The sequence below is a fragment of the Nelumbo nucifera genome, chromosome 8 (assembly GCF_055504915.1).
Source record: "Nelumbo nucifera cultivar China Antique chromosome 8, China Antique-T2T, whole genome shotgun sequence".
In the NCBI taxonomy this organism is placed as follows: domain Eukaryota; kingdom Viridiplantae; phylum Streptophyta; class Magnoliopsida; order Proteales; family Nelumbonaceae; genus Nelumbo; species Nelumbo nucifera.
This window is the reverse complement of record NC_142656.1, coordinates 54,857,388-54,871,252: the sequence shown is the minus strand read 5'-3', so window position 1 is coordinate 54,871,252 and position 13,865 is coordinate 54,857,388. Positions and strand designations below refer to the sequence as shown.

Below are 13,865 nucleotides of genomic sequence, written 5' to 3'. Positions count from 1 at the left end.
CAATGCCTCTATTGAAACCAACTAGGGGCACATCTTCTAGTTGGAGGTCCTTCCAATCCAACTCCATCTTCTCAAACGCTTTCAGGGAAAGAATGTCTGCAAAGCTGCCTGAATCAACGAAAATCTATTTTACCTCAAAGTCGTTGATTACCATATTGACAACAAGGGTGTCATCATGCAAATACTAGATCCTTCGACCATCGTCCTTAGTGAATTAAATCACTTCCTCCACCCGAGGGTGCTTTGGCAGGTTCTTATCCTTGTGCTTCAACTCCCGAACTACTGTCTTACCCGCTATCGTACTACAACATGCTATAATAGACCTGCCTATAACCATGTTGATCAACCCATAAATTGGTCTCTCTAGTTCTAGTGGATCCTGGGGTGGTTGCTCTCTGTCATTGTGCCTACTCAACTCCGATGCATCTGCCTGCTATTTGACAGGTCGATGGTCTCTATCCTTGTACTTGATGAATTGCTTGAGGTAGCCATGGCGGATTAGCTCCTTGATCCCATCCTTCAAGTTGCGACAGCTTTCTGTGTCATGCCCTATATCTCGATGGGTGTGGTAGTACAAGTTAAGGTTGCGGTTGGTAGGGTCTCCTCTCATCTTGACTGGCCATTTGACATAATTGGCCTCCTTGATTTTCATTAAAATTTCACCATGTTTGGCATTTAGAATGGTGTAGTTCTGATTCTAGATTAGGGGGGCCTAGATTTCCAACCTGACCTAGAACCCTGATGTGGTGACCGACTTTTACTTGGCAACCTGTTTTACCTACTGTGTGGTGACTTGCTTCTTTTTGATGACTTTCTCTTTCACCGTTGGTGCTTTCTACTGCTGGTTTCTTCTTTTGATCTCTTCCTTTTCCCAGCTTGGTGTAGCTCTAACCAAGACTTGAGAGCCTCCTCCGTCTTGATGAATTTGATGGCCTCCATGAGGAACGCCTCCATGGAACTAGGTGGGTTCAACTCAAGCTGCCAATGGAGATCAGGGAGGCGGACTCCCTTCTGGGCCATAGTGAGCTGCACGACCAAGTCAAGGTTTGGTACTTGTAGCCTTTCGAAGTTGAACCTTTTGATATAGTCCCTTGGGGAATCATTATCCCATTGGACCATGTTTAGAAGGCTAGTCACAGATTTCAGGCACTTCTTACTTGTGGTGAAGTGCATTATGAAAAGATCTACAAAGTGCTTCCAACTTGTGATAGAGTCAAGGGATAGGCCTAGGTACCATAATCTTGCAATGTCTCTGGATGCTGTAGAGAAGGCCATAGAAAGACATGCTTCATTTGCCCCATGAAGTAACATTAGGGACTGAAAACTATCAGTGTGATCATTAGGGTTAGTGTTTCCATCATAGATCTCCAAGGTGGGTGTCTTGATGTTCTTGAGCCATAGGGCTGAAAGGATATTTGGTGCCAAGGGGGAAGGCCAACTTAGTGGGATTGATGCTGGCTGAATTTCTATCGAGCATCTTCCTCCCTTCTCTTCTCCACTTCAGTAGTAGTGGTGGCGTTGCTCTTTCCTAAGGTGCAACGAGCGCGTTTGTGGCTTTTTTTCTTGGTCGCCTCATTGATGCTATTAACTTTAGTATTGGCTAGAGTCTTGTCCCTAATATTCTCCCGGTGTCTGACTTCATCGCGAAAAGGGGGCAGGTCCTGTTTGCTGATGTTCTCCCAATCAAGGGCTAGGCCCTAGTTGCCGAGGTGATAGGAGTGATCTCGGGCTGGATCCTCACTCCTCACTCTGTGCTACTGGAAGAAGCCATTGAAGTTTTGCAAAAAGTAAAAAAGAGGTATGAACTTAGCTTTTATGTAGTGGTTTTCATAGACAATGCCAATTGATGTTGTATGATCTGGATGCTCTTAGCTGGAGGGCAGCTCGGACATCGGTTTGCTTTGTTGGCCGATCGAACTACAAGGAAGTAACACTCTGAGAACCTGGGGTGGCTTACTCGGTGTGGGTTTTCTGATGCTTAAGTTAGTACTCTGGTATGTGAGCTGATAGGTTGAATGCTAGTAAGCTGGTTAGCAAGTAATCGCACGTACCTTGAGACATTAGGGTTGGTCCCCTTATATATGTGAGTTGTCGTAGGTCTTACAAAACACCCATGAGATCTCTGGCTTGTACTACTACGAATCCGTTCTGCACCAGGAGGTGGACTTTGTGTTAGTTGATAAGGCTTATCGAGTCCGCCTGATTCGAGCAAGATGAGGATAAGGCTTGCAAACATGCAATGTGATTCCAGAGAGGTCGGAGATAGCTAGATAGGTTCTAAAAATTGGCTACATGTTACCTCGGTAGGTTGGGCCATCACGAGCAGCATGGACCTCGGTCTAAGCTGAGGTGTCCAAGGTATCTGAGTGGACCTGGCCTGTTGAGATGGTAGGAAATGCCGAGTCATCACCTAGTCAATAGATCGCTTCCATGTGTCCAGGTGTTGATAGGTCAAGCCAAATTACCCCTCATCACTCTTCTTCATGGTAAACTCCATGAAGATGTTTACATGCGCATTCCTCTTGGATTTGCTAAAGATAGAAACAATTGTGTTTGCAAACTTCAAAAGTCCTTGTATGGCCTCAAACAAGCTTCATGGATGTGATTGCAAAAATTTACTCATGCCCTCGTGTAAGCCAGATTTACCCAATCAGCAATTGACTATTCACTTTTCACAAGCAAGTAAGAGAGCTCCTTTGTTGTAATCCTTGTATATGTAGATGATTTAATTGTAACAGGGAATGGCCCAACCTCTATCACCACCCTCAAATCTCATCTCAATTAGTGTTTTAGCATAAAAACACTAATTGAGGTGGTCCGTTCAGACTTAGGCATCTTCCTTAGTTAGCATAAACACATCATTGGCATTCTACATGAAACTAAGATGCACAAATGCAATCCATGTTTGACTCATATGGAATAACAACAACATTTTTATAATGATGTCAATCCAGTACTTTCATATCCAGCCCAATATAGGCTTTTAGTGCACCACCTTCTCTACCTTACATCCACAAGGCCTGACCTTAGCTTTACACTAAATCAACTCAACCAAATCATGCAAGATCCACATGAATAACACCTCCTGACAGCCTTACAAGTGGTTAGGTATCTCAACTCCACTCCTCATCATGAAATCTTTATCTCATCCATTAATGATTTTGTAGTTCAGGCCTTCTATAACTCTAACTGGGCCAGTTGTCCACTTATCCGATTCTCAACAATAGGTTATATCACGATGCTTGGATAGTCTCCACTCTCTTGGAAAACCAAGAACCAACACATTGTGTCATGATCCTCTATAGAAGCCGAATACTGAGCTATGATAGTCACAACTTCAGAGCTTATTTGGCTTAAACGAGTTTTTGCAAATTTAACAATTTACATTATGACACCCATGGAGTTGCATTGTGATAGTCAAGCTACCCTCCATTTCACCGCTAATTCGGTTTTCCATGAATGCATAAAGCATCCTAAACATTGACTGACATTTTGTTCGGGAGCGTATCCAGAGCAATGAGATTAAAACCTTTCACATCAATAGTAACAACTAACAAATCTCCTAACCAAAGCTCTCGGGGTGCCAAAATTTCAAAGCTTCATTTTCAAGATGGGCATTACATCTTCTCAGCTACTTAACTACACCTGTTAATTTCCACATGTATTAAATTATAGAAGAACTAGTTACATATGTATCTATAAATATCTTGTTCATATTTACTGGGAAAATCTATGATGCAGAAAAGATATGGTATGGAAAGAGTTTTGACCAATCAAATCCCACCCATGAATCTTAATAAATCACACCATGTTCCCTATCACGTTCATGATTCTGTTTTATTGGTCGATTGTTTTTCGGATATCATATGTTTTCCATATCATAGTTGAACCCTCACTCACTACAATTTCGGAGAGTTTTCTTGCTCTACTCTCAGTTTTGATACCATTTTACAATAATAGAAATCAGGTATCTAGGTTGGTCTTGGATTGGCCCTTAACCTGAATGGGGCCAATAACTAATTAACTTGAAGAGAATAATACTTGGTGCCAATTTTAGTTGCTAGCAGCCTCTTCGTTGAATTGTTTCAACTATTTGCACGTACGGTTGGCCTGTAGATAAAAAAAAATTGCTTCTTTTGCAGATTTAATCCACTCCTGCGAAAGAATTCAATAAGCATTTTCTAGCAGGGCCAGCCCTATTGGATGAAATGATAATCATAGTCTTTTTTTCTTTTCAAGAAGATAGTTTCTTTAATCTGATTCTTTGTCCATTTTCCAGCCAAATTTCTACTAGATTTGGTCCATGTGGAAACAACAGAGAGTGTCTTTTCTCTTGTTTGACATTGGTAAGCTCCTTCTCTTGTGGGCACACATGCTATAATAATGTTTGTTCCTAAAATTTTTGTGCAAAAGAGAATCAGAAGTAATGAATTGGTCATGGTGAACTTCACAAGTAGTGGGGAAATTCTTGACTCACCATTCCTTCAATTCTCCTGCTTGGCCTCCATTTTCTATTCTTTACCTGAATTAGTTTCATGTGTAATCTGGAAATCTGTTCATGTATAGGGATCATTCAAATTTATCAAAAGCTAAACCCAAACCTGGCCCATGAATATGGGTCTTGGACAATTTGTTACATGGTTTTGAAAACCTGATCGGACCAGTTGACCTAGGCTCCGGGTCCCGTTTTGGACCAAAAAGCAAAAATAGTCTAGGCGGGAATCAGTGGTCAAAACAATTCCATTTTTAATGTGTCTTTTATGGTCTAAAATAGATCTACAATATATGCCATTATTACCGGAAAAGATTATTAGATTGACCGGTTGATTGAATTATATTGGAAGTTCAAATCTAAGTTTTGATGTTTAAAATTCATTAAAATATGAAAATCAATTTTGGGTTCGAAAAATATAAAAATCAATATTACTAATAGTCCGAACCGTGATTTGTAGGTTGGGCCAAATGGTTCAATCATTAAAATATTTTGGCTGAACACTTCTTGACTTAGCCAATGGGTTTTTAAGTATAATTGGATTCAGGTACCGGGTATCATACTAATTAAGGGTTTTAATATAAAATCCCAAACCATATAGAATTTTGATAAGTAAGTCCTATTAGTCTATTAGGGTCGGAATGATCAAATAGCCTAAAATTTATGTGAAACTGTCATTCCTAGATGACCCAATGGTTGGTGTGTTCAAATAAACAGATGCCCTTTTGAACTTGTGCAACAGCAGATCGACTTTCCATGAAATGCTTGGTGGAACTCTGAAAAGGAAATTTCTCCGCAAGCTTCAAGCAACGCTTGGTGGAACTCTGAAAAGGAAATTTCTCCGCAAGCTTCAAGCAACCTTCGATGGAATGGTAGGTTTCAAGCAACTTCGCTTTTCCAAAATGAATGATGAGCCTGGCATATACCCTTCTTTGTCCTTACCTCCATGGTTTCACATTGAGGGTCCGTTTGATTCATAGTTTAAATCGGAATTAAAATTGTCTATTCCCATAGTCTATTTGGTTCAGATAAGAATGAGAATAGAAATTGAAATCAGTAGAAATGAGATTTTACAAATAATGATTATTCCTTCAAATGAGGCATGGGGGAATGCCATTCCAGTGGGAATGGGAACAGAATTCTGATTCCTCCCAACCAAACCCCTATTCCCATGACCCCAACGGGTTTTGGAATCTTCAAGCAAGTAATCTCTAGCTCTAAGAAATTCTTAGTTGTTGAATATAAATGGCCCAGTAGTAGGGGTGAGCGAAAAAAATAAAAAAACTGAGTTGACTGGTATATATATGATTATATATATTTTATATTTTCTATACATTATAAATTAATAAATATGCATTATATATTAATATATATTTATAATATATAATATATAATATATTATTTATTATTTAAAATATAATATTATATGTATTTTTAGTATTTTATTATATATTTATATATTTTTCTATAATAAATATTTTAAATAGTAACCAAAAAACCAACAAAGCGAACCAATGGTTAATCGAACCGGTCAATTGGTTAATTAATCGCCTTTGGTTCGTTACTAGTTTTCCAAAAACCAATAACTCTAGTTCAATTTCAAAAATTAACGCATGATTTAGTTAATTGAACCATGACCACCCCTACCCAGTAGTTGAGATTTGAGACATTCAGTCAAAATCACTTTCTTAATAAACTAGTATATGACCCTTCTATATTAAGTATATGGAGAAATTAATTATATCTATATCTATATCTATATCAATATCTATAAACATAGCTCTTTTAGGACAATAATGCCACATTTTCTGATGTTCATCCTCTCAAACTGAAAAAATGTAGACTTTCTTTGGTTTTGTGGAACCTATTTCTTGAATGTTTGGCGGGTTAGAAAGTATTACGTGAATTTCGTGTATGTTGGGCATAACAACCGTGTTTGTTGGAGAACACTTGGCCTCTCCTACAAATTACGACGTACGCCTCGCTTTAAATAAGTCGGATCATGTCCAATCCAAATCCGAATTCCTTCCATCAAAAGACGCGTGGTTTTAAACGCGTACTATTTGCAGGCTTTATTTCCATGAGTAGGCCTCGACTGCATCACCGTGCTTTGTCCTTTCCTTCACTGAGACGCCATGGCCGCTTGTACTGTAACCCACAAACGTCGACGTCTTTCCTCTTCTTCCACCTCTCGGTGGGATTATGATGTCTTTTTGAGTTTCAAGGGCGAAGACACCCGTAGAAACTTTACTGATCACCTGTACGAAGCTTTACATCGTGTAGCAATTCGAACTTTCAGAGATGACGGAAGGCTCAAAAGAGGAGAGGAGATTGAACCAGCACTACTGAAAGCAATTGAACAATCAAGGATCGCAATAATCGTCTTCTCCAGAAACTACGCCTCTTCAACATGGTGCTTGAAGGAGGTGGCCAAAATCATGGAATGCCGAGAAAGGATGGATCAGATGGTTTTCCCTGTTTTCTATGATGTTAATCCATCAGATGTACGCAATCAGACCGGGGATTTTGGAGAAGAATTTGACAAAGTTAAACAGCGAGCCGACATGGAGATGAAGAAGGTTGAAAGTTGGGAGGCAGCCCTCACAAAAGCTGCGAATTTGTCTGGTTGGGATTTACCAAATGTTGCCAATGGGTAATTCTAATATCCTCACTCGCTCAATTATGAAATACCATGCATCTGTTCTCTCTAGCTTAACTAGTTCATATGACCTAGAATTCCAACATGAGATCATAAATATTTCATCAAGGTTTTTAAGCGTCTGTTTGGCATCGATGCCGTTGCTCCTCAGGCTTAGTTTGGAGCAACGCTAATTTGGCGTTTGTCGTATTGCAGCTCGTTGCTGCCAATTAGGACATGTGACAGTGACATGAACTTTTATAATGGGTACAGCAGACATGAATCACTGGGACCATTGATGTTGTTACAGGAAATGTCACAGCAACATTTTCAAACAAACGGTGTTGTATCTGCAGCATTGATGCCAAATATTATCTCTTTTTTTGTTTGGAAACGTTGCTGCCATGTAATATGTTTTTTGGTACCAATGCTCTAGGAAATGTTTTTATCACTATTATTCGCAGCAACTAGTTGCAGTTCTAAGAAACGCCAAATTCGGCATTATTCTATGCCATGCCTTCTTGATTTTTAAGACATGGATTGAAGCATCGTTTTTTATGGAAAAACGATTCCAAACAAATAAGCATTTTCTGAAGCATCGACATCGATGCCAAACATAAGTTTTCCAATTTCATGAATTTAGATCCTGTTTCTATTTGAAGTGAATGTCTATGCAGCACATGAAATTAAAACTAGTGTCCATATACTTCAATTGAATACAAAGTTTGAGAGGCTAAAGGCAGAGGCGACCTGTCACCCAACCAAGTCTCAGGGTCCAATTAGTCTGAGGCATTTACTTATAAAAGAAAATATTGACCAAATCAATGACCTAGCTAGTGGTCCATCCACTTTAACCATTACATTGAACCATTTGGCCCAGTCAATGGGTCTTAATTTTTTTATAGGATCTTTTATATTTTGAGCCATTTTCATCTTTAATAATAGTAATTCTCATTTGTTATTACCCTCGTTTAATTTCATTTAACATGATGAATATAATATCAAAGACATGGAATTTTTTTTTTTATTTTCACACTTTTATTATATGATTTATGATATAACCAGCTCGAATAGTTGCCACCATGAAGCAGATGGTTAAATTGATACCCATTTTTTAGGTTTTGGTAGCAAAAGGAGAGGCCCAAACACATCAACACCAGCAAAGAATGAAACAACAAACAACTAACCCAGACAATCATCCAACTGAAAAGCAATACATCAACAATCCAAATACAACTCAGATACTTCTCAAGGATCTAAACCAACCTAGAATTCCAAAATCTGAAAATTGGAATCACCATCTCTGGCCAAGTTTCTGCCTCAACCTCCTCTTCACTAAACACTAACACTTTTGGCATCTCTACCTCTCGCCTAGACTAAACTGTCAACATAGAAGTCTACAAGTTACCTTAGATTTCTGCTTCCCGTGCAGTAACCCTCCAAAACTGTACAAACTCCTAACAACCTCCTCCTATTCACAACATGGACCCATTTTCTATATACAATATAAATTAATTTCACGCTAGTTATTTATTTGAATTAATTGTTTTAGCTAGCATTTGCAATATTAGAATTGGAAAAGTATGGACCATTTCAATAGTACATGTATAATCTTTTACGGACTTACCCATTAACCCTTTATTTATTGAATTAGTTTTCTAATTAAGTGTGCATAGAAGATTGAATTAGATTAAGACATGAGCATATCAAAATATAGTTGCAGTAAGTACTTGAGTAAATAACATGGGTGGACTTGGACTATTTACTAAAGATATTAAAATTGAAAGAACTGAGCGGTGGTTCAATGGGTTTGTTCCAAAAGAGATGTGGACATTTGAGTCTTGTTATCCCTCCCACTGACTCTGTCTATCATTTTACATGCTTATATTTTAAAAGATGGACAAAATTAATCGTCATCAAATTTTAATTTCTTCACTTTGTTCATGTTTTACAATTTCATTAATCTCGGTATGTTCAGTTTGACGTTTACTTTTTTTCTGTGGAACATGATTGATAGGCATGAGGCAACATGCATACAGAAGATCGTTGAAGTGGTTTCAACTATTTTGAGTTCATCAAAGCTGTATGTTTCTAAATATCCTGTTGGATTAACTTCTCGTGTAGACGATGTGATTTCAATGTTAAATCTCCAATCAGATGAGGTGGTTATTGTGGGGATATGTGGGATGGGAGGAATAGGTAAAACAACCATTGCCAAGGCTGTCTATAATCAAATACTTTTCAAATTTGAAGGTAGAAGTTTTCTTGGATGTGGTAGAGAAGCTCTTGGCAACCAGCTTGTTCGCCTACAAAGACGACTTCTTTCTGATGTTTTAATGGAGAAGAAAGAGAGAAAAGATATACACCATGTTGCTAGAGGAATTATTGAGATTAGAAGTAGAGTTTGTAACAAAAAGGTTCTTGTGGTTCTGGATGATATACATTACATAGAACAGATAAATTTTTTGGTTGGAGAGCGTAATTGGTTTGGTGCAGGAAGTAGAATAATCATTACAACTAGAGATGAGGATTTGCTAAGGGGGCTAATAGATAGGGTATATAAGGTTAAAGAATTGGGTATGAAACAATCCACTGAGCTCTTTAGTTGGCATGCTTTCAAATTAAACCATCCCATGGAAAAGTATGTAGATCTCACAAATCGTATGATAGATCGTGTTGGAGGCCTTCCTTTAGCTATTGAAGTTTTGGGCTCTGATTTATCAAACAGAAGCATACCCGAATGGGAAGACACTCTAAATAAGCTACAGAAAATTCCTAATGGCAAAATCCAGAATATACTTAGAATAAGTTATGATAATGGACTCGATGATACGCAGAAGGAAATATTCCTTGACATTTCATGCTTCTTTAATGGAATGGATAAGGACTATGCAACTATAATACTAGATGCCTGTGGCTTCTATCCGAAAATTGGAATCAGTGTTCTCACTTCCAAATCTCTTGTAAGAATTGATGGATACAATAATAAATTAAGAATGCACAATTTACTTCAAGACATGGGGAGAGAAGTTGTTCGTGGAGAATCTCCTCAAGAACCTGGAAGGCGAAGCAGATTGTGGTCATGGGATGATGCTTATGATGTAATGACTAAACATGAGGTAAGAAATAAGTGCATCAACTTTTTTGTTGTTAATTTATAAGCTATAGTTGAAATTTTGTGTGGATTTTATTGTTTACTTTCTTCAAAGTTTCAAATATAGATTGCTTCAAGGAAAAATAAAGCACAAACTTATATCACCAAACATCAAGTATTTACCAAAAATTCTTGGATATTGATTATATTGGTCAAAGCTCTTCTCCTATCATTTCTTTTTTTCTCATGAAAGATTTATCCAAGAAGCAGTATAGCAAGTGGAATGATGTGGCCCCCATTTTATATGAAGGAGAATGGGTGAAGGATTTGGCCACATCAAAGAATAGGTGAATTGTCTACTAGGGCATTTTTGGCAGGGATGCAACTATGGCGATAATCGCTTAAAAGGGTTTGACTATGATACCAAAAGTACATTATATCAGAAAAGCTTACAGCCACTTATTGGTATCAATTTGTATCTTTATCATAAAAATCCATTATTATAAGGGGCATTTTTGTCCCATTGAAGTGTTGGCAATTTCCCCCAAGGTGGAAAAATGATTTACCCACCTAGGAGATGGGTATCACTTAGCCGAATAAGTGATACCTGGGAAAATAAACTTTCCATGGTCCCCACATAAATCTGAAAAAAGAACATGAGATTTTTGGTCAATGGGAATTAAAATCCCATTGATCAACTTTCCTCCCTCTCAAAATCTAGAAAAAGAACACCCCCATAATATGCCCTTAGTCCCTTACACTACTATATAATTCATACTGTTATATATGCATATGCATATATAATAATGATTATGATATGTTTATATAATCCATTACATTATATGCATTATATATAAATACAATGATATAATACATAAGTGCATATTATGTATAATATATTATATTATATACCCTATAAAATTATTGTTAAGACCATAGGCGTAGAAACTGGCTGGGCTTGAGCTACACCCCCATATCATAGGTGTTAAGCGTTACCTGTCCCACCCCATGATCAACCTATACATTTAGATCCTAATATCTCCATGAAATATATGTATATTTCATATTTACGTATTTCCTCGTATACTTAGAAAGATTTTAGTTATATTAAGTCAATTGAACAAAATTAAAGTGCATCATTGATTTATATTTTAATCCAACCAAAATTAGATGCATTGCCGCAATGAAGGGTTAAATCTGGTTGAGGCTACAGTATGATGGACCAAATATGAACCCCCTTGTGGATCCATGAGGATCCAAATTCAGATTTGTTAAAGCGATCGAAAAGGCCTACAGCTTTTTGGATTTGGACTCGGATTTTGTTAGATGTTAGAATTTCTCTACAGTATCTATGACTACTCTCTAGATGTTGTGACTTTTTGAATCTTTGAACAAAATGAAAAACATCATTTTATTGTTGTTGCAGGGGACTAAAAGAATTGAGGGCCTCATCCTTGAGCCACCTGAGGGGGTAAGAGAGCTTCAATTGCCTATACTATCTACTCTGTATTGTATGTCGTGATTCCGGTTTGGAACTATTTGAAGTCACCCACTACCCATTCAGTTTCCATTTTATTAAGGAACTGAACCTAACCAATCCCTTAAAAATATGAAGCATCTTTGATCCAATCTAAGATTGCCCTTGGCTCTGCCCCCATGGATGGCCTAAGCCTATACTTATTTTATTTATTGTATTTTGCAGCACAAGTGTTTTGGAGAGCCATTACTACTAAGTACTGAAGCATTTAAGAGGATGTCCAATCTAAGATTGCTGAAGCTTCAGAATGTAACCCTGGTTGGTAGAAGCTACAGGTATCTCTCGGAAAAGCTAAGATGGCTCTGTTGGCCTTTTTGCCCTTTGAAATCTATACCAGTGGATTTTCGTTTGTCACACCTTGTTGTTCTCGAAATGAAATCGAGTCGTCTCCAACAAGTTTGGGTGGAGGGAATGCAAGTAAGACACAATTTATACTGTCATTTCCTTTAGATCGTTATATTATATATATATTTATTACAGCTAATTGCCCTTTCGTTCATTCTTTTTTACTTTTTTTTTATTTTGCAGCCCCTTAGCGTGTTGAAAATCATTGATCTTAGTTATTCTGTTTATCTAACAAAGAACCCCGACTTCTCAAAGCTCCCAAATCTCGAGACATTGATTCTTAAAGGTTGTTCAAAGTTGGTTGAGGTTTGTGAATCCATTGGATGTCTTAAGAGACTTGTTCATTTGGATTTGAGTTGGTGTTCTAAGCTTGGGTACCTTCCGAACAGCATTGGTGAATTGAAGTCTCTACAAGTGCTTGATTTACATTCAACTGCAATAAAACAGCTACCCTCTTCAATTGGACACTGGAAATGTCTTGAAGATTTATTCCTCGGTTATTGTGAGCAATTAGAAGAAATACCAGAGGAATTGGGGTTTATGGAATCTTTAAAGGTTCTTGATTTAAGTGCAACTGCAATTAAACAGCTACCATCTTCAATTGGACAACTGAAATGCCTTGAATTTTTAAATCTCAATTATTGTGAGCAATTAGAAGAATTACCAGAGGAATTGGGGAAGATAGAGTCTTTAACGACTCTTGATTTAGGTGAAACTGCAATTAAACAGCTACCATCTTCAATTGGACACTGGAAATCTCTTGAAATTTTATACCTCGGTTATTGTAAGCAATTAGAAGAATTACCAGAGGAATTGGGGAAGCTGGAGTCTTTAAGGGAGCTTGATTTAAGTAGAACTGCAATAAAACAACTTCCATTTTCAATTGGACAATTGAAATCTCTTGAAGTTCTGTTCCTTGATTGTAATCTTAAGCCTCAATTGTTGTGAGCAATTAGAAGAATTACCAGAGGAAGTGGGGAAGATGAAGCCTTTAAAGTTGCTTTATCTAAGTAGAACTGCAATGAAACAGCTACCATCTTCAATTGGACTCTTGGAATCAAGAAGTATTTCGTCTTGAGGGGTGTGCAATTGAAAACATTGGATGCTCAAGAAACTTGGAACATCTGAGGCTAAGCAAGGGCAAATTTCGTACCCTACAGTCACATGTCACATCTCACTATAAATGATGTAAGCTATTGCAAGAACCTCGAGAGACTTCATGATCATCCTTCAGGCTCAGTTTGGAAGTGCAAAATTTTATATTTTGTATGAATTTATAGTTTTGTATTGTATATATTTGCATTTATACTCTTTTCAAACTGAACATCAAGTTTACAAATGTTGGAGGCATATGATTGTAAAGATTACCAAATCTATCAAACACACCGGAGTTAAAAAAAAAAAAAAATGATCCTTAAGGGTTGTGAGAAGCTAGTTGAAATTCAAGGCCTAGAAGAGACATCTTATTTATGGAACAAAACTGCAAAGATGTGTGGAGGAACATGGTAGAAAACGCATTACTCTAGGCAATTAGTGACGCATCTTCCATGTATCAAGCTTCCAATGGTGTTTTGAGTCATGGAGTACAGTGCCTTCGGTTACAACGATAGAGGTGAAGGAGTGTGGGGCCCAATGTCTTATACAACGTCGGGTCAAATGGAGCAGATCGAGTAACTAAATCTGTTTTTGACGAAATTGCCCAGGCCCAGGTCCAAGAATATTGTCTTTTCCCTCCTCCAGTTAAACGACAATAACAATT

At 37.6% G+C, this 13,865-nt stretch overlaps 1 protein-coding gene across 1 annotated transcript; it reads left to right on the top strand.

The window, feature by feature from the left end:
- The first annotated feature begins 6,524 nt into the window (after window positions 1–6,524).
- LOC104601636 (disease resistance protein RUN1-like) lies at window positions 6,525–13,456 on the top strand. The gene is made up of 5 exons (XM_010265063.3): window positions 6,525–7,145; window positions 9,148–10,249; window positions 11,651–11,695; window positions 11,927–12,178; window positions 12,290–13,456. The coding sequence occupies exons 1-5, from the start codon at window positions 6,628–6,630 to the stop codon at window positions 13,052–13,054; spliced, it is 2,682 nt and encodes an 893-aa protein (XP_010263365.1). The 5' UTR covers window positions 6,525–6,627; the 3' UTR covers window positions 13,055–13,456.
- Window positions 13,457–13,865: the final 409 nt, after the last annotated feature.